General features: G+C 46.2%; 1 protein-coding gene across 1 annotated transcript in view; it reads left to right on the top strand.

The window, feature by feature from the left end:
• sema4f (sema domain, immunoglobulin domain (Ig), transmembrane domain (TM) and short cytoplasmic domain, (semaphorin) 4F) overlaps window positions 1-21818 on the top strand; it is a 39107-nt gene that overhangs the window by 119 nt on the left and 17170 nt on the right. Inside the window, 2 exon segments of the mRNA XM_076987294.1 lie at window positions 6389-6484; window positions 7542-7674. Of these exon segments, the coding sequence (XP_076843409.1) occupies window positions 6389-6484; window positions 7542-7674 (229 nt within the window).

Here is a 21818-nt window from a genome sequence, read left to right as displayed (position 1 = left end):
TGTGTGTGACTGACACTGAACGAGGGAGAATGGCCATGTCTGGGGGGGTTCAGAGAGTGACTCTCCCCCGCACACGTCCACTGCTGTGTCCACAGAGCTGTTTGCAGGTATTAGACAGGCAGTACTCTCCACATATGCAGATGTGTAGACCTGTCTGTACACACACACACATACACAGACTCGGATATGTCTTGTATTGGTCTTAATGACAGTGTTCTTTCTGTTTCATATAAGAGAGTCATACACCTCTGCCTTTCACCCAAATGAGACCCACACACACACACATACACACATATAAACCACATACCTTTGTCTTATATGTCAGTAATTAGATTCTGTTGTTTTAACCTTCATGAATGTTCTCCATATCCTTCATTTATATATAAGCCCATTGAAGAACATGACGCGCTTGGCGGCTCTCAGTTGGTTTTATATTGCTTGACATTAAAAGCAGTCTCAGACTTATAAGTGGCATTTAGTGTAGTCTACCTGTCACCTTGCCTTGGCACATGCAGAGTGTACAGTGGCAATGAGAGCTATTCAAATTAAACACACACACACACACACACACACACACACACACACACACACACACACACACACACTCATTGTGCTCTTTAAGGATCACCTGCAGTATTCAGCCTCAGCGAGGGGACTCTTTAGTAGTTGGTGGCTGTAATAATGTTACTGCTCAGCTGCTTTGTGTATCGTGTATCCTAAGTGTTGTAACACTTGCGAGAGTAACAGCCAAGACAATAGTGCAAGTATGTAGAGGGAAGTGAAACCGAATGACATTGTGGCTGTTAAGTATGAAGTCATTGCTGCTATTGTGTATATAGCGGAGCGAGGCTGTCTGCGCACACACTGCCTGCAACTGCTGCCTGCACATATTGTGTCTGCAGTGGTAGAAGGAGCTGTAGATGTCAGAAATACGTCGTTTACTTCCACCAGTCAAAATCACACGGCAGTAAAGTGGCTCCCCTAGTGACCCCGCACTTGAGACTCGCCCGTTTTGTGGACAATTAATGAGAGTGACGGGCAGGCGTCCAGAGGCGTGGGGGTGTGTGTGGGCGTGTGGGGGTGTGTGGGGGCGGGTGGGCATACAGGGGCAGGTTTGTGCTGTGCCTGAAGCACACTGTGGCGTGAGTGTGTGCACTTCTGTTCACCTCTGCCACACCAGCAGATGAGATGAAGGCCATGTGACTCAGGAGAGTACTATAAACACACGGACTGTTCCGTCTGACGACCCTTATGAGGGCAGTCCCAGTCTGAATCTTTCTGTCTCCCCACAGGTGAATATGTTAATCGTGTGTGTGTGTGTGTGTGTGTGTGTGTGTGTGTGTGTGTGTGTGTGAGATTTGAGGGGTTTTTTTATGTGGGCAGTTTGTTAGTCAGTGTCAAACCATGTGATGTTGGTGCGGGTCGCAGGGTGTGGGAAGTCCTTGAGATCAGATCACTCTTCTGGTATTGTGTGTGTGTGTGTGTGTGTGTGAGATCACTCTTCTGGTATTGTTCTGGAGAACTGGCTGATGATAAATCACACTAACGCTGCATTTCCAGAATGTTGCAGTGACCGTGTCTCACAGCTGCTACGACGTGCACACCTGCTCGGATTGGTTAATTACTCCCTCTGCTAATGAATATTACATTTACCCATCACTGATTAATGAAAGTTCTCACTGTAGGTCAGTGGGTGGGCTCAGGACACTGTTGCTGTTGAACTCAGCACTATAATGATTAAAGCGTATTGATTATAGGGCCGTGATGGTACAAGATGATTGGGACTGATGCGTAGAGCTGTATAATCTGCTCTGTCAGCAGCTTGGTTCGTACAGGACATGGTGGTTTGCTTTGTCCTTGTTAAATTAGTTTTGTGTGTTTTAATATCAGTATTTGTCTGTCTGCCTTTGACCTGTGTGTCTTCTCTCTGTCTGTCTCTCCACCCCTTCCCTGTGTCTTCCTCTCTCCCTCTGGTTGGTTTTGGGTCTGCGCTAAGAATAATAGCCACAGCAAGGAAACCTAACTCACATTCAGCTGTTAATGGCAGGATGTAGCCTTGTGAGAACAAAAGAGAGCTGTGGTGTTCTTTCTCAACGCACTCTCTCTCTCTCTCTCTCTCTCTCTCTCTCTCTCTCTCTCTCTCTCTCTCTCTCTCTCTCTTTCACACAACACACACAATTGCTACCATGTTTAAATCAGAAAAGCCCTGACTAATGGATTTGTGTGTTTGTGGGCTGAATGCGTGTGTGCGCTCATGCAGTGGGAAGCAAAAGGTATAAAATCCACCTCTCGTAAGGTCTCTCCTCGTAAGGTCTCTCCTCGTAAGGTCTCTCCTCTTCTTTCATCCCTCTTTTATTAGCCTGAAATTGGAGACTGCGGTGGTAATTAAAATAGTGTGGCTTGTGAAATTCTGGTGAGGGATTTGGTAGTCAAACAGATTGAAAATGATTTTTTCTTTCCATCTGTCATTTGGCTAGAGAGACGGTTTACTCTTCACATGTTCCTGGTAAGCACTACCCTGTTATAATATCCTGGCACCAGGTCTAACACCTCAGCTCTTCACCTGGGTCTCCAGGTGGGCACCTCCCTTTGTGACTGAGTCTGATATGAAGTCGAACAGAAACCGGATTTATATATCAGCACAGCAGTGTGGAGGGCTGACCCACCAGGGATGAGCGTGTGGTGTGTGTGTGTACGCGTGCATTGGGTTGGGTTATATTAAACAATCATTTCTAGCACGCAATTCCGAGACCAGGCTACATATCCCCCTAAACAAAATGACTAAAGTATGTGAAGTGTCTCTAAATGCCATTTAAGCCACCGTAGAATTGTTCATTTTCTTAGCAAATGAAATTATTTGGACAAGTACCAAGTAGGGCAATGCAGGATCCCTGTGTAGCAGGAAATCCTGTGTGTGCACACGCGTTTTCCAGCTCTTATCCCTCCCATTCTGTGGTGTGTGAGGGTGTGTCCATCTGTCTCTGGTGTTTGGTAAAAAAAAGGGGGGGGGGGGTGGGCTGGTAAAAACAACATTATCAAGTCCATTATAGCAAGTGTCCAGACCTAGTGAATTGGGGGGGGGGGGGGTATAAGAGCATAGGATGATCTAATTCAGTGGTTTCATGGAGGCACCATATTAACTAAAAGCTTCATGAGGGAAAAGGAGCATTGAAATGGATGGATGAAACAGAGGAGAGAAGTTGAGAGGGAATGTCAGATCAGAGGGCTTCCAGAAGTGAGCGTAATGGTGAGACTCTGCACTACTAATGTTGTGCATTAATAGGATCTCATCTGGCAAGCCTGGTGCTCACACGGCGACACACAGTCATGTATTATCTTCACCCAATACCACTCGAGATACAAACCCAGGGATTCAATCTGATTTCGGCCACCTGATCTAATTTTGAGGCAGAGGGGATGGGTACTGCTTCGGTCTACATAATGGGCTGCACCAGAAAGTCCTTGTTTGCATATCTTTGTGCATTTCAGGCCTGGTCAGCTGTTATGCGTCTGCTTCCTCTTAATATTCATGTGAGTACAACACTAATTATTTGCCTTCTGGGTATGCTCAAAATATCATTAAGCCATTTCTGTTCCCTCAATAGTGACTCATGTGCTTTTATGGAAACAATCTACCTGTGTCTGCGTTGGGTGAATTAGTCAGATTACCTGTTACCCGTTTCCTCTTGTTTGTAGTTGATCTATGAGGTCATTTATCTATGCACATATTAGTTAGCTGTGACAGCTGCTTCCTTTTGATTGGCCGTCATATGCTTCTGTGGTGCCTGTCTGATGATGGATAGAGGTCACAGGAGTCAAACTGAGATCCTGCAGAAATTCAGGAAGCCTGCCAATTAGGAGAGCTCTTCTAGCATGGCTTCATCTGGTCCTGCTGGCAGACCAGAAGAGCGTGAGGGTCTACTCTGTTGTGAATGAAATTTCTAATTCAGACCTATCCACATACCTCCCAGCACACTCGCACACACATTCATGTATTTTTTATGCCTGTCAAAGACAGGAAATACATTTAGTCCCAGGTTTTTATAGCAGGAAGCTACAGGTTTCAGCCGGTTGTCATCTGCCTGGGTTTGTGTGTGTGTGTGAGTGTGAGTGTGTGTGTCTATATGCTCCTACTGTCCATTACTGTGCACTCCCAGCATGCTTGTGGTGTGGAGTTATGTGATGTGCCATCTGCTGAATGCGGCGCTGATGTTTGAGGGGAAACGACACTGGACAACATGGCGTTCCCACTGCTGTTCAAACTGACTCCTCAGGAGCTGAACGGCCGACTGTTTTTGGAATGTGCTGCTTCGTGAAAACACGGGTGTGTCGGCACTTGTGTGTTTGCGTACTTGGAGGCGGGGTGTTAAAGGTTAAAGGTCTTCAAGCCGATCCTCTGACAGGAAATTATGCAGACACTTTTTTTTGGGGGGGGGGGGGGGGGGGGGTTTTACGACTGATACAGTTCATGGAAAGGGGATGGGCTGTATGGGTGGGTTTGGGGAGCTCATTATTGACAGAGATGTACATTTTTCATAATGTAAAGCTCAAATAAGGGCTTTAGTATAGTAGTCCCACTTAATAAGGGTTAGTCTTTGAGTTTATTAGCTCCATCTTTGAATGTGATGGCAAACAGGTATATGTTAACATAGCAAGGAAGGGTCAGCATGTTTAAATGTCACAAATGTGGGGGAAAATATGTGTTTTGATTTTAGAGGATGTTTTAATGTTAACCACCAAAACTTTTCTTAGAATAATTCTCATGTTGCCATTTGGCTGTTGAGTTTTCAGTTATTTATCTTTTGCAATCACAAATAATATTTTCTCTCTCTCTCTCTCTCTCTCTCTCTCTCTCTCTCTCTCTCTCTCTCTCAAAGACTCCATTAGGTGTGAACACACTATTTTCCTCTCCCTCCCTCCCACTCTCATTAGTTAGTCTTTTGAGGCCTTACTGTAATGCGTCACAGTTCTGTGGCGGGAGGTACCAGGCGACGATGCCTGACAACAGTCAGTTGAGATTTGTGTCTGTGGAATAAAAATAGCCTCCAAAACTCTGAGCTGAGCGTGAGCAACCTTTACTGCTTAGTTTCTTTTTGACGAGCTGCAGCCACTTGCGTTTGCCTGTGCGTTCCACTATGTCCCTTTCCCCCTCTGTCTTTACAAGTATGCACAGAAAAGTTGAGAGAGGTGGTGGGAGATGATGATTTATCTACAGATGTTGTTTTTTCTCCAGAGTCCTTCGACACCCGTGGAAGGAGTTAATGTGGCAGTATAAACACACTCTCTGTCCTCTAGCATGTTTGCGTACGTGCGTTCGGGGACCGGAGCCTCTATTCCGTGTCTGTGCTGTCACACAGCAGTGCAGTGATGAGCCCTGTGGGACTCTCCCATCAGTGAGAGAGCGCGGGGGGGGGGGGGGGGGGGAGCACTGAGCTAATGGCTCCGGTCAATTATTCACCCAGGTTACCCAGGATCAGGATCATTTATCAAGCTGCATGAAATGCATCTTGAAACGTGCCTGAAAAATAATTTCTAGTTACTTATTGTAAAAGAAGGCAGTGGCTTTGGATTAGTGTAATATAGGACACTGCAACCTCCAAACAGTGTGTGTGTGTGTGTGTGTGTGCGTGTGCGCGTGCGTACATGTGTGTGTCCATTTGACACAGTCAGGCCTGTGATTTATCCAATACTGATGAGGTCATTTTCCAAAATCAAGCAATTACAGGCCCATTCCATCTAGAAACAGATTGGTCGTGTCAGGAGATGAGGTTAAATGTTTTCTGCAGACCTCCGATGTGCCTGTTTGTGAGATGGTGTTGCTTTAATAGAAGAACAAAAGCACATGTAAACACAGCACCTTGTTGCCATCAGGTGCCCTCCGGTGTCGGTAAATGCTCGGTGAGCTGTGTGAAGGGCATGAGGTGGCCACACCCTAACAGACTATAATAAAGACAGAGTATCACACACACGCACGGTGCCAGCAGTGACCTCATCGACATTAATCAATCTGTGTGCAGAAACAAAGACTCCATTAGGTGTGAACACACACTCTTTTACTCATTCACTGTCTGTCTGTCTCACTCTCTCTCTCTCTCTCTCTCTCTCTCTCTCTCTCTCTTCACATTTTCCCTCACTCCCTCTATAATTCTCCACAGTGCAAAAACATTTCTCTTAAAGTAAATATATTACGTGCAGGTCCATCTGGACACAAACTGGATTTCCAGCTTTGACGATAACAAATATCATTGTGTGTGAATATATCTGAGTCTGTGTGTTTGCTCTGTTAATCTGTTGAGGTTAGAACTGCATTACTGAACACAATACCCCCCACCCCCCACATCATTGTGTTGCCATGCTCCGTGACCCCGTGACCTCCGTGACACAACAGGGCCTCCTGGACCTGCAGGACTCCCCCCAGCAGGAGCGTGACCTCTGCATGGTTAAGCACAACGGGGGCGTGTTACAGTCTGCTCCACTGGTGCACGTAAGGGGAAAGGGTGGTGTGGTGAGGTTCTGGGTTTAGGGGGTTACCACTGCAGAGCATTAGGGATTAAGAAGAGATTAGCCACTGGATTAACGATTTACTGTCCTTCCTAAATTCAAAAAGCCAAACGTCAAGGGAGATAAGGGAGCTCATTGTGTCCATTTTGCATCATTTTATTTTCGAAACGTTAATTTCAGGGTGCTTTGCTGTTCCGTTTTGCTGGAGCTGCAGAAGATTGACGTGGTTGAGAGAAAGCGGTGTGGAAAGAAGCCATTTTGAATACCGCCTGCACGTATATGCGCTTCTCACAGCGAGGCTCGCCATCTCCAGGCTGGTGACTTTGATGCTAGAACTTAAGAGAATGAATACAAATCAGTATAGCGCTTGTGCTGCTAGGTCAGAATAAACTACATGGAGGTTTGCCAGACATGTCCAGAGAGAAATCACCATAGAGATGGGCAGGAGTGAGAGGAAGGTGCTGCGTTTTCCTCCTCTCCCTCATGGACGCTGACACACAGGGGCATTTGCAGCCAGCCGCTAGTACACCTGTTGTTAATGGCCATCACAGCTAGTCCAGTAGAGGGACCATGTGGGGTGTACCCAGCTCTCAGTCTAGCCTGTGTAATCGGATGTAATTGGACATAAGGCTTCTAACCACACCCCTGTAGAGCCCAGTTAATGGAATGGTCCAGAACAGCAATGAAGTAGCCAAAGGGGCAGGCGGTTTCAAAGTAGCAGGGTGAGAGGGGGGTTTTGGTCCCCGAGTGGGCCATGAAGTGTGATCTGCATAAGTAACTTCATATTATCGTGTTACATTTGTGTTGCTCAGATCAGATCAGCTCCTCTATGTGGAACAAACTTGTTTGGCTTTTTCTAAAATGGCATCATAGTATCATATTTTTAATCTGAATTTACATGTGGTATGTGGTGTGTGGTGTGTGTTTCTGCAAAATGGCACTCGTCTGCTCCAGAATGTTCTGTTGCGTGCCTGTGTGTTTCTCCTTTCTGTTCTGTTCTTTCTGTTCCTTGCTCTCTGCATGTTTTCTCTTTTCCTCAGATGAAAGGTCACAGTTGCCCCGCACCACTTCGGTTCTGCAAGTTGCACAAACGACCTGGAGCACAGGACCCAGATTTACACTTGCGCGTGAACGATAGTTCCTGGGCAAGGACCCATGGAGCAGAGGCTCACTGTACACACAAACACACTGAGCAGGTCACCAGTGCGCACACACACACAAACGCTCCTACGTAATCAGTAGGTGTGCATGTTTTAGAGGTAGAACAGGTCCTTCAGGTTTGTGTAAAACCGGTGAGGAAACTGAGGCTCTTTGATGGCGTAAGCTTCAGGTTTCTCCTGCATGCTTTTCTGATGCAGAGCAAGCTGGTGAATTACTGCAGGGGAAAAAAACATACACTTGTTCAACCCGTCTGATGTGTAGTGTAGTATAGGACGTGTGTGTGTGTGTGTGTGTGTGTGTGTGTGTGTGTGTTTAGGTGCTCCAAACGATCACTAATCTCAGCAGTAGCTTTCCGGTTCACCTTCTTCTTTCCTCTTCCAGTTGGACAGCGCCAGGGTGTTTGTAGTACGTGCCTGTGTTTAGTTCAGTCATTGTGAACCATCCAGGAAGGAACAGGCTCCGCCCCTCATTTCCCCCCCTGCCACCCGGCGTGTTGATGTCGTAGAGGCCGGGCCATCATGGGAAATGCCGTGTGGCCCTTTGACCTGATATGCAACCTCGGAGCCCTCTATGTTGGGAGAAAACATTGTACAATTTAATTCTGGTGCAAAAGTAGAACTCAATATGCAAAGGAATATCATCTTCCTGGGAGTACAGTAAGAGGTATGACTGCAGATGGATTTCTATATGCTTTATGGGTCAGTGTGCTATATAGGATAGTATATGGCCAATCACTGAGGTTTGCTTTTAGCTAAATGGAGTGTATTGTTTTGAATAGTGGAGTGCCCCCATTAGTGAATGTGCATTTACTGTGAGATGTGATATCCACTTCTGTTTTTGCTTTTGACTCTATACTGTGAGGTAATGGAGTTTAAAGGTCTGATAAGTGGCTGCGTGTGTGTTTGTGTACATGTGTTCTCCTATGGGAATGCTGCGCACGTGTGTCTGTGTGTGTATGTGTGTGTGTTCCTGCAGGGATGCTGAGTGTGTGTGTGTGCTGACCGAGCAAATCTGCTGAGCCTGGTGCGTTTTTTGGTCTCATCAGCATTTGTGTACTTGCACACACGTGTGATGTGTGTTTGTGAGAGAGGGTAGGAAATATCACACTTGATTGATGACCGGATGGGAAAAATGGCAGTGTGTACTTATAAGGGATCGTGTGTGTGTGTGTGTGTGTTCGCATGCATGCATGCATGTGCAATACACTAGTAATAAGGTCACATTAGAGTAAACAACCAGCTAAACAGAAGGTCAGGCCTTCAGTATGTGGGTACATATGGTATTATACTCCTCAAGGACATATCTGGCCTCAGGGTTAGACCAGCTCTCTATCTCTCTCTCTCTTAATCTCACAAATGTTGACTTGAGAATCCTCTCCCTTTTTAAGAGGGAATTTAACTTCATTAAAGTTCTCGATGTTCACTCCTGCTTATAAACTCCATAGCGGTAGTCTGAAATATACTTCTAAGCATTGCTTCAAAGTAGAGTGGTATGTGTGTGTATATAAGCACACCCACACATTGCTACACACCACAGGAGAGCCTTCTGCAAATAATTTGATCTCTCTCTCTCTCTCTCTCTCACTCATCTTTCTCCCACCCTCTTCATTCTGGAGACGTTTGCCTCTAGAACTAGCAGGTCATGTGCTACAGAACATCAAGTTGAAGGAAAGCTGTTTTGATCTACACGAAGGACTCCAGGGCACGCCATATTTTCTTTATTAGATTATTAGCAATCTTTACTAGCATAACAATATTCGGCAACACAAATGCATCACCAAAACAATGAAATAAGAAGAATACTAAAATGTAAGAGATATCAGTTTCAACTCCAAAAGAATTTCATTTGACGGGAGAACACGGCCGGGCTTAACGATGGCAGCAGCTCTGGCAGGATCTGTGTTTTACTGCACTATTATCTGTAGTACTGCAGTCTCGGTGTAGTCCCGTTCTCATGGTTCACGCTTCCTCACAGCCGTCAAGGTCACCGCAGTATCGTTCTGAGGCCCGCGTCCCTGCTAGTTTATAAGCGCCATGATGTTTCGCTAGCGTTCGCGGGGTGGTTTTGTTCTGCTCGTCGCCCCGGCTTTTCTTTCCCGTTTCCCTTCTCTTGACACGACTCCAAGCCTCTTCAGGCGTCGGATGGTAATTTCACACTTCGTGACGGCGCCTGATGAGCCTCAGCCAAACGGCCCAGATGAGGCGGCCGTTGGCTTCCAGGAGCGGGAAGAGGAACTTCACCTCCCGGTTGAGCCCATTTGCTTGTCTGTAGTCGTCAAAGTGCGGAATGAACCTTTTTTATTTCTCATTTTCTTTTCATTTAACTGTAGGTTTATTTTTTTTTATTTTAGTGTCCAGTTCTACAGTTTAAATTGTGAGGACTTTTATTTTCTTAAGAGGTTCTGGAAATAGCCGCACCGTTTGAATGCTGAATAGGATCAGCTGTTCCTGCTGTCTCGTTGAGACCCTCGTCATCACCTTCATCATCATGTGGCCAAGAGCGTGACTCAGTCGTCTGGAAATGGGCCAGCTCTCTCTGGCTCAATTATTCATCTTCCTCCCTCTCTCCCTACTTCTCCATCTCCATCTCTCTCTCCCTCTCCCTCCCTCCCAGTTCTGTAGTGACTTTATCGCATCCATTTGCAGCTTCATAATTCAGTCATCAGTAAGTTATTAATCATTTAGCTGATTGCACTTTGGGCAAGATATGCAGGATAATGTACATTTAGACAAATGATTATTGCCTCCAGAATAATAATGATAAACAATATTATCATGTTATGAGAACATTGAGATCCCTTTATGGTTCTGATCACATGATGCTGTTCTCAAACTGCTGCATCTCAGCAAGAAAACGAAGGAAAATTAAAAAGAAAGAAGATTACATTCTGCATAAATCGATGCCAAAGAAATGGTTTATCGCTTTTAACACTACAAACTGGTTCACACACGAACCATTTAACAATCATCCACTGGTCCTTTATTCCCACAAGTGTTTTATGGTCCCACAACTGCAACCTCATGTCGTTTCACATCGGGATGTGTACTTGTGTCAAGATTTTATTATCGTTTTATGTAGCTCTGTTAACATCTAAATAAGTCTCCATGTTCGTTTGATTTCAAATCAAAATCTCAAACCAACATGTTGGCACGTTTTCCCCTCTACTGGAGCGCAGGCCAGTATTAGAACATGTTTCATACGCATGCACTCTGACCGTCTATGCCAGAGTTCAAATCTGTTCTAATCTTTTCAAGTGTTGTGCTGAGAAGTGTATATCTGTAGTTAATTAGTTGCACATTTGGTGTTTACGTGGCCCAAATCTGCACATGTAGTCTTCCATTGTATAAATGTTTAACTAGCAATAGATTACGCTGCCTGTACAGACGGAGTTGCTCGCGCCCCTCAGAAAGCTCAAAAGGTTTGGAAGCATTTTTTCTTTCTTCGCTGCAAATGCTGTTTTGATCTGGCCGAAGTATCCAAGGCAACGTGCATCGTGCGCTTAATGTAGGTGGAATAAATCAAAGAAGCTCTTACTTAATTTAAGCTGTGTCTAATAAAAAGGCATTTTATTATAATAGCAAAGCCATGTTGGTTGAAAGCTGTACACACAGGACTGGGTGGGTGTGGACAGGGACCTAATCAACTGCAGCTATCATCAAGACTTCAAAGCTTCACCAAGAGGGGTTGTAATGAAGTTTTGATGGACTCTATAAAATTCCCAAAGCCTGGTCAGTAGAGTGAAGCCTCTGTTCCCCCCTTTTTTAAATTCATCTCATGAGTTTTATATGCGTTTGTGACCCTGTATAAATGGACTTTTTTGTTTTAAAAGACATTTATTAAAAAGCTATTGAAGTAATGCAATGACAGCACTGCCAGTCTGGGTTTACAGAACAGTAAAGGGAGCTCTGTGAAACAGTTCACCTTTCGTGTGTGTGTGTGTGTGTGTGTGTGTGTGTGTGTGTGTGTGTGTGTGTGTGTGTGTGTGTGAGATGAGAGAGCATGTGTGTATGCCAAAGCGGTGTGTTTTTGTGGGTATATAACAAATATAAAGAAACCTACATTAACATTACCTCAGTTAACAAGACAGAATGTAATCGTGCCCAGAACTGAACCTTGAACACGCACCCACACAGGCCCGTACAGTCCCAGACGCGTGCTACAGTCCCAGACGCGTGCTACAGTCACCATTGCTGTGGACAAGGGCACACTATAGCCTGGTGATGTCTGCTGTCCTCCAACCCCAAGTGTGTCCCTCAGCATCACCACGATGCCGACCCTGACTGGAAACGTAGCCCTATACATGCACATCTACATCAAGCACATCAGAGTACTGACATGCAATTTGCAAATTGTCTTTTATCTTCATGGAAATTCACTCGTGCTTATCTGTGCAATGACAGGTAGGCCATTTCTAAAATACCTACGTGAAAGGATGAACATATGACACTGGCTCTGATATGGCTCTGGGTATAATAAAAGCATACCTAAAAGAAGCAGCCGCCCACACACACACACACACACACACACACACACACAAATAAAAGAATCAGACCCACATGTATGTCCTCACCCACAGGCCCCGCCCTTTCTTTGAAGCTTTGACAGCTTTGCTTCAAGGTTTAGACACAGTTAATTTCCACTAAAGAAGTACATCTCTCCTGCATTCTGGAACAGGTGTGTGTGTGTGTGTGTGTGTGTGTGTGTGTGTGTGTGTGTGTGTGGTGAGTAAGGGATCAGCAATCAGTGGTGCTGCTGTGTCCTGCCTCCTCTCCCTCAGCTCCACCCGTTTCTCCATTTCTTCCTACTGCACTAAGCATCTGCCCTTCCTCCAAAGCTCCATCCGGGCCTCTGCTGGGCCGTCGGCGCCAGACTCCGCTCCATCTGCCTCTCAATGAGCGGGAGAGAGAGATGGACTGACAGAGGGAGGGAGGGAAAGAGAAAAGGGCATGGAAACAGACAGATGGAGAGAGGGAGGGAGATGGAGAGAGCGGGAAAGTGAGAAGGAGGTAGAGGGAAAACAGAACTTCACAAGTCAATTTCACAAAATGATGGCATTCACTCTCTCTCTCTCTCTCTCTCTCTCTCTCTCTCTCTCTCTCTCTCTCTCTCTCTCTCTTACAATTTTTCTTCTCCTTCTGGTCCCTGGTCTGTTCTTTTCTGTACATTACAGTCTGGACTGCTTTGATGAGAGGAGTGAAGGAAGGAGTAACACTGTCCCTTTATGACTGAGACCAGTTCAGACACAACACCAATCTGTGTGTGTGCCTGTGTGTCTGCCCCAGTCCATGATGTTTGAAAGCGTTTTTGTTCTGAGGAGGTGTCCTCATCTGAGGACCGTCTGGGGCAGTTTGAGGAACTCGACAAATGCAAATGACACATTTGCAACTCGCAATGATGAGCAATAAATGTTTGACAGACCAGATCGCCACTTCTATGCATGTAGAAACTAATCTGGACTAGGGTCACAACAGCCAAGAAGAGAGAAGCTTATACACACAAAGAGACAAGCCAGAGGGTGGGAGGGCGGGGGTGTGTGTGTGTGTGTGTGTGTGTGTGTGTGTGTGTGTGTGTGTGAGGACAGAGTGAGTCTCCTCCCAGACTCCATTTGACCCCATTTGTCTGTTTGAAAACTGAATGTCTGTAAGATCATCTTTCTCTCTGTCTCTCACACACACATACAGGTGATGGATGTTTTAGGGACAGGATCTTTGCTTGTGTCTCACTCTTCCCACCGCCAACGTCCGGCCTTATCACTTGCTTTGTGTCTGGAACGAGGGTGTGTTTGGGTGTCTGTGCCGAGACAGTGTGTGTATTAAAAGTGTGTGTGTGTGTGTGTGTGTAACAGATGTAGCAAAGAAGCTGATGTTAAAACTGAGAGACAAAGTTATTGTCAAGCCTAATAAGCCCTGAGGCGGCATCTGATGGCACAGATAAAGTTGAGTCTGAGGTCAGTCTGGGGTGTGTGTACGTATGTGTGTGTGTGTGTGTGTGTGTGTGTGTGTGTGTGTGTGTGTGTGTGTGTGTGTGTGTGTCTGAACTGCTTATGAAAAGACTCCTGTCTTAGAGAGGTCATGCTTTTTTTTTAGGCCCTGTGATCACACACCTGCAGTGCATGTGACAAGCAACTTATGACCAGGTCACTTGTTTTTTGTTTTAGTCATCGAGTGAAGGGTGAACAGCTAATTGAACATTACTCTAAAGGAACACTGAGCAGGAGTTAAAGGTTATAATAATGTCTGCCTGTTCTGGTACTAAAGCTGTTTTGGAAAGAACCCTGTGCCTTATAGAAGACCCTTAAGAATGCATACAGCACTGGACATTAATGCAGTGGGCATTAATAGTTCATTATTTTGCTTTGCTTTGTTTATTTTCCCAAATATGCTATTTCTCTCTCTCTCTCTCTCTCTCTCTCTCTCTCTCTCTCTCTCTCTCTCTCTCTCTCTCTCTCTCACACACACTCACACACACACACATTATGCTGAACTGTGTTGCTCTCAGCAGTCATATTTAAAGCTGCCTCTCTCAGAAGGCTGCTGTTGGTTCTGAGCTACGCCTATAGCTTAAGTGCTTTGTGAGCTCTGGGTTTTTCTTTTGGAAATAACCAAGGTCATTCAGGTGACCTTATCTCAGTCTGTCTGACCCCCTCCTGCTCTAACATGGCCTGGCGTTCTTCCATGTTAATGTCTTTGCTTTTTAAATTCATGTTAGCCCATTTAGCCCTTATTGCACTGCAGGCAGGTTAGCTGCATTTGCACCTGCTTAACATCAGCACAAAGCCTTGTCTGCAGCATTATTACTGAGATATAACAGGAGATATAATAAGATATTAGCAAGTGGAAATGTTTGTGTCCATATGTTGGTTTGGTCTGCTCACGTCCTGTGTGTTTCAGTGCACCGGTCTGTTTTAGAGCCTGAAATTTGTTCTTATAGATAGAAGTCTGGTTATAGGTGTGAACTTCTGGTTTAATGATCTAAAGACAGAAGCCACAAGCTAACCACCTTAATGCAGCTGTGCTTGTGTGACTGCACAAGAAAGATGTACAGCTGGCTATGAATGACCAAACACCAGAACTTATGTCTTCTTGTTGTTTTATCTTTTTTAATATTGCTACGGTTCCCTAAAGTGGTGGGTTACATCATGAAAATGTGAAGACACATTTTGTGTAAAAGTCACCTCTGAATCACATTTGGTATAATCTATACCTCCTGTATGTGGCGTGTATGACGGCATAGAGCCGTATTTCAGAGGAAGAGGAACACCGTTTACTCCGTTATTGACTGATGTGTGTAGGAGCGCCTCTTCCTTTGTTTCTGTAAATCATATGACAGTAGTGATGTCCATGACTGAGGTCTCCTCTTCCTCTCTCTTCCTCACCGTGGACAGACACTCTCTTGCTGCACCCCTGCTCTTGCGCGGCCAGAGAGACGATCGTCTTGACCCACGCAAGTCCTTTACCAGCCAGAACTAATGGCCAATTCCCAGCTGGTATTCCAAAGCTGTTTTTGTTCTGAACCATGAATGACTTGTTGAAGGACTGGGATGAGATTCCTGAGAGGAGAGGCTTCCTGCTGGGACTGAGAGCGGGGGGGGGGGGGGGGGGGGGCTGCTGAGAGGAGAGACAGTGTGGAAGACGGACGAACTGAGGTGCCTTACGCTCTGCCTGTCAACTAAAGTAACGGAGACAAAGAGGGCAGAAACATAGTCATACAGAGAGATGAACAGGCGGAAAGACCAGACAGGGTAAGGACAGATATAACCAGACAGACCACACGTACGCACATGGGAAGAGCTGTAATTTTATCAAGTCCCTAAACCTGTCGTGAGATATACTTGCCAATTACAGACTGGGTTAAAGTTTCGGTGCGCAGCGACGAGACAATGCACAATAAACTAGTGAGCACACTGCGCTGTGTCACTGTGTACAGAAGCATGTGTTGTCAAAGGACAGTAGGACACAACAACAGGCAATAATGTGAAGGATAAAACCATCGGAGTACTAGATAAACCAAACACCACAGCAATATCCACCGAGATGGGTCTCAGGGAATCGAGGAGATCTGTGTAAGGCCAGAAGGAGTCACAAGAGGGCAATGGAAATGCACATCATAGTTTTCACCATCAGCTAGTTTGGACCGCGTGTGCTGAAGTTAGCTGCATGTTGTCACGTCCAGGCAATTCTCAGCCCCCCTTAGAGGGCTCTGCCTCACGGGCCCAGGTGCCCGCCACGTGGGCCGACCACTCTGGCCGATCCAGGAGGCTGGGTGAGGGAGAGGGAGGGGACGGCACCACAGGGCCCGGCTGTGGGGCGGCTGTGGCCGGCTCCCGGGTTTTACGGCGCGGAGCAGAATGAGATCCTGCTCTGGCAGGGCCGTGTGTGCAGGCGTGCACGCGTACGCACATGGTGAACACGCGAGCGGGTGTCTGCTGTGGCTGATGTGTGGACTCTTATGATCGTACAGAACAGAGGGGCCGTGAAATCCCTGGAAAATCGCGTTTAATGGGCAGTCCTGCTGTCTCTCCCAGAGGTCCGACATGCACAGAAGGGTTCTGTTCTCTGAAACTCCATTTAGGGAGTGTAAAGAACAATGAAATGCTCTGCAAGCTCTGGAGTGTGTGTCTGTGTGTGTTGGTGAGTGTCAGAGAGAGATATTGCTTCGGTTTATGGCAGTAGTGTCTCCATACTGAAGAGACTCCTCACAAATGTCCCCTAGCTATTGGCCGTAAGAGTCTGTCTGTCTATGATCACTGCTTCTCATTTTGCCGGTTCCTCCGTGCACACCGTCGGCGAGGTAGGACGGCCCTTCTGCAAGGTCCCGCATGGTCCCGCATGGTCCCACGTACTGCAGGGCTCTCTCTGTCAGCGTGACGAAGAGCAGTGGGGGAAAAAAACATGTGGACATATGGATCAAAGATGTTTTCCATCACACACACACACGTGCTCACACACAGAAGCTGTACAGCAATGTGCAGAAGCTTACGGCTGATTTTATTGGATCATTTTATTTCTGTGTTCTGTGTGTGTTTTATGAGGTTATATATATAAAAGTTGTTTGGTCTGGTCTGTGAATAAAAAGACAGTGGGCAATGGTGTGTATTTGAGTGTGCCTGAGCTTCATTTTGCCTGTGTGTAGAAGTTAAATAAAGGTGTGTGTGTGTGTGTGTGTGAGAGAGAGGGAGAGAGAGACATAGATGGAAAACTTTCAGTGATTCACTTGCTTGCTTTTGTTATTTCTGCCACACTCTTTATATGTGTCTCTGTAGGCACCTGCGTGGATATATTCGGCCCAATCCTGACACGGAACATTTGTCCCAAAATGTTTTGCCCAAAAAGGAAGACATCATTGTTATTAAACCAAACATAGCCAATCAGATCCTTCCAAGAGCTTCCATTGGAACATTTACTGGTTTAAGAAAAAGTCACATAAACTGTCGGATAGCAATCTAATATATTTACACTGCCCTCCAATAAACATTTCATTGCATTTCTGTTGTATTGTTACATTACATTCACTGGCTTGGTGTAAACTGTGTAAATTTCATTGGCCTGGATTTCATATGAAGCAATTTCAGTGTTATTCTCTACAGACTTGAAAACAGTTGTTATTGTTAAATAAATACATTTGACATCATTAATGAAGTTGGTCTATTACGGGACTAATGTTCAGTCTCTCACATTTCTGACTCCTCTCATTGGACCGTGGCCTACGCAGGCACTGAAGCAGTCAACAAAGTTGTTGAAATGCTTTAGTAGACAAGCCAGTGAGCACACTTGTGTGCTGCTGGGTACATGAAGGCTTTTACCTTCACACGTACTGGGAGACTCTCGGTGTGCTGGGAGACTCTCGGTGTACTGGGACACTCTCTGTGTGCTGGGAGACTCTCTGTGTGCTGGGAGACTCTCTGTGTGCTGGGAGACTCTCTGTGTGCTGGGAGACTCTCGGTGTACTGGGACACTCTCTGTGTACTGGGACACTCTGTGTACTGGGACACTCTCTGTGTGCTGGGACACTCTCTGTGTGCTGGGACACTCTCTGTGTGCTGGGACACTCTCTGTGTGCTGGGACACTCTCTGTGTGCTGGGAGACACTTGGTGTGCTGGGACACTCTCTGTGTGCTGGGACACTCTCTGTGTGCTGGGACACTCTCGGTGTGCTGGGAGACTCTCGGTGTGCTGGGAGACTCTCGGTGTACTGGGACACTCTCTGTGTGCTGGGAGACACTCTGTGTGCTGGGACACTCTCTGTGTGCTGGGAGTCTCTGTGTACTGGGACACTCTCTGTGTGCTGGTGGTGATGTAGAGCACTAGTGTTACAGTTCAGTAACTGAGTGTCACTGAGGGGAATGTAAGAGAGGAGGGATTAAGTAACAGTTCAAACAGAAGGTAATGCGTGGAGAATTATAATCTATAAAATCTGAAGGATTGATATGCCTCTTTGATTTTCTTGATCTCTCTCTGTCTCTTCCCCTCCCCCCCCCCCCCCCCCCCCTTTCTCCCTTCCTGCACTGGCAGGACAAGATAAGCTTCTCTCTACTCCTCCAGCTTATATTGTTTGCTTCTCGAGAGCCTTGATGTCTTTGGTGTGGACTCGGTAGCCTACAGTCCGAACACTTCCTGCGTTTGATGAACATTAGTAGAACACAGAGTGGGTGATTAATGGGTGATTCGGAGGTGATGTGGTGCGTGTAAGAGATAGCGTGATCAGAGAGACTTCATGATCTTATCATTATGCTGACTAGATCACTCCGGGTTTAGCACAGAGAGAGAAAAGGAGGAAGAGAGAGAGAGAGAGATATGTGGGGGAGGGTAACAATGTGGTTGGGTCTTGATGATCCTGAAATTGAATCGTTGCCACACAAGAAGTCCCATCTGCTCAGTGTGTGTGTGTGTGTGTGTGTGGTGGGGGGGGGGGGGGGGGGTGTACTCATCGCTTACCTCATTGGCTGTGAGGCAGTGAGTGGAACGGAAACAGGTGAATAATTTACATTGATGGAGGGAATGACAAGCCACTCCTTGTCTGCCTTGTGTGGTGTTGAGTTACAACGGGCTCTCCCTCCATGACATCATACATGTCAGACAATATTGTCGCTGTAGTTCCCACATATGGATATAGTATCTTTACATCTTCACACCAGACACATGACCTCATTATCGTCTCCTCAGTATTAGGGACTCAGTATTAGGGACTTTTGATCATGGCCTGTGTGTGTAGGAGCAGTCTGTCTAAAGCGCCGGAGGTCACGTTGAGATTGTGTGGGTTTTCCTGCCAGCATGTCATCAAACATTCTAGTGAACAGTTCTCCCCAGTACTGAGAACAGCCACATAGTTCTTACTTCTGTCACAAACCAGCAGTCAAGGGAACCTCAGACCTGACAGGCGTTGGGAAGTTTTACTGGAGAGACCATCATTGCCCCAGCTCCTCTTTCAGTCTCCTTAATCCAAACGCAGCATGTTATGAACAGACATAGACACAAAGCTTCCGGGCTGAGGGGTGGCGGCTCTAGGAACGTGTTTCTATGAATAGATATATTTGTGATTTTACACCCAATTGTGTACCGAGCCATGGACGTTACCTCAGGGCATCCCATAATGCCCGGGTTTCTGAAGGACCGTCATGTTCCATTCGACGTCTCTTCCTGCCAAGATTCATGTCTCTTGCTAACACCCACAGGTTGCCTGCATTCACCCGGCGGGGAGCATCGGAACGGACGGTAAGTGATATATTTAAAGACAGGCAGGCCCTTCTCACTTCTCCTAAAGCTCAGTCCTCAGAGGAATGAACTATGGGCTTCAGCTTGTCACCTCATAGAAGTGAAGCAGGGCAGAACCATTTTAGGTGCTTCCATCATACAGCGCGATCCTGACGTGAACCCTAATTCACCACCACCTTAACTCTGACCTTTAACCACCACGAACCTAAAGCTAATCACGACCCAGCACGACCTTGACGCCCTTTATTACAGTAAGCCGAAATGGTACTCCTGTGTGTTGCGTAAAAGAACCATAATGCATCCCACCTTTGTCCAAAGAGCCAACAGCTTCATGCCTCATGCTTAGACCCACCTCACTTTCTCCAGATGACCTCAGAGCCAAGATCAATGGCCTGAGACATTAGTGCAGGAGAGAGGTGGAGTTTGTTCTTTACCAGCAGGCTGGCTGACCAGTGCCTGCCCCTCTTACTGGCCGTACTGGTCCATTACAGGTGATTCAAATCAGGTCATGCGGTCTGTTTTGACAAGGGAGGAGAGCTTGTTCGATTACGTAATGATGTTTATCGATGGCTGCTGTTGGTGATGGCTGTCGTATCAATACCAGGTCTGGAACGCTGATGAAGAGATTAAACGGTGGCAAGTCGGGCGGTATAATCTTGCTAAGAATATTTTGAAATTCTGAATTTTATTCCAGATGGTCTTCTGTGACCTATTTTACCATTCATCCCTATGGGCATCACAGTCCAGTGCATTGTGGGTATTATGCTAACAAAGGGCACTGATCACGTGTACTACAGTTACACTGTTTTGGCTGGTGGGAATGAATGTAAGCGTAGGATTTAAAAGATTGTAAGTGTAGGGTTCCTAATGAAGATAATGGTGATTACATGTTTTTTAGGTAGATCTGGAGCCAAAATAATTGGGAATACATGCATATCTCTCTCCTATCTCTATATTTGATTCCTTATACCTTAAGGAAGACAGAGATGGTGTGTGAGTGTTAACAGTGTGTGTGTTGGGGGTGGGGGAGTTTTACATTCCATTCCTTACTGTTCCTAATCATTGTGCTACAGAAAGGACTGTCCTTTGCTTAAACACACACACACACACACACACACACACACACACACACACACACACACACACACACACACATTCAAAAATAACATTTAAGATGGCTAAACCTTAATTTAGATTTTTTTTATTGATGTTCACTCAAACTCAATGACCTCTGTAGTATCAGTGTAAGTCTAGAATCAGTGTGTACGCACACACACAAACACACAGAGATGGTGTGAGATGTCTCAGAAGGCTAGGTTTTCCTGCTGAGTTGAGGCTGATTGAAAGCTCTCGGCTGGGCTGCTTCGCTGTAATCCTCTTGGGCACGGGCGTATTTAGGGCAAGTGCGATTAGCGACGCCCTAGCGCTCATCCCATGCACAATCCCACACAGCTCCCAGAAGCACAGGAAAGGAACGAGACTGGGAACGAGAGGAGATGCAAAGCATTGGAAGAGTCAACCCTCCCTTCCCCCAAGACAGCCCCCCCATCTCTCTCTCTCTCTCTCTCTCTCTCTCCCTCTCTCCACCCCCACCAAGTCTAAAGCCGGGTAATCCCTGCTCTCTGGAGGAGATGCTAAACTGCCCCAACCAGAAGCTTTTGAAGTCTCTGGTGCTCAGCTAAGGCTAGCCTAGCATCTAGAGCAGATCTAGCAGTGACTGTAGCTTCAGCAGCGGTGGGTGTAGTAGTTGTAGGAATGCTAATATGGTATTTGTGACTGCGTTTAAGTGGATCTCTCTCTCTCTCACAGTTGGTGGCAGACAACAGTAGGGGGTTCAGTGTGTTAAGGCAGAGACTGGGGACAAGGGGGGGTCTTTGTGGTGTGTGTGTGTGTGTGTGTGTGTGTGTGTGTGTGTGTGTGTGTGTGTGTGTGTGTGTGTGTGTGTGTGTGTGTGCGGAGCAGATGGGATGCTGAAGTCAGTTAGACGTGTCACAATCGTGAAATTTTAGCTGCTAATTAATTGTCGTAACAAATAATTGTGATTAATGATTTGAGTGTCATTTTTAATTCCACTGTTATGCCTGTGGGCTGCGCTGCATAGCCGCTAGCAGCAGTGTGAAGTCTGGACTGTGTTGGGAGTTTTGTCAATTTTTATACGTGTGTGGGCTTAGGAACCACTTAGGCAAGCTTTTTAAGACTGCTTAACAATTCGGTAAAGTTTAGAATCAGAAAGACTGTTTTTTATTAAACAGTCTATACATGCTGTCATTACTTATTAGCTACATTAGCCCCGACAGTTCCAGCGCAAAGCGGAAACAAACTCCAGACCAGAAGGCTGTGCTGTACATGAGCTCAGGGAGAAGTGCATTATATCGTAATCCGTTATGCACACTGAAGTAATGAAGCGGGGGGACCTTCTGGTTGGGCATTTCTGTCTCAGCACAT

This window comes from Brachyhypopomus gauderio, unplaced genomic scaffold, assembly GCF_052324685.1.
Source record: "Brachyhypopomus gauderio isolate BG-103 unplaced genomic scaffold, BGAUD_0.2 sc52, whole genome shotgun sequence".
Taxonomy (NCBI): domain Eukaryota; kingdom Metazoa; phylum Chordata; class Actinopteri; order Gymnotiformes; family Hypopomidae; genus Brachyhypopomus; species Brachyhypopomus gauderio.
This window is presented reverse-complemented; position numbering and strand designations above follow the sequence as displayed.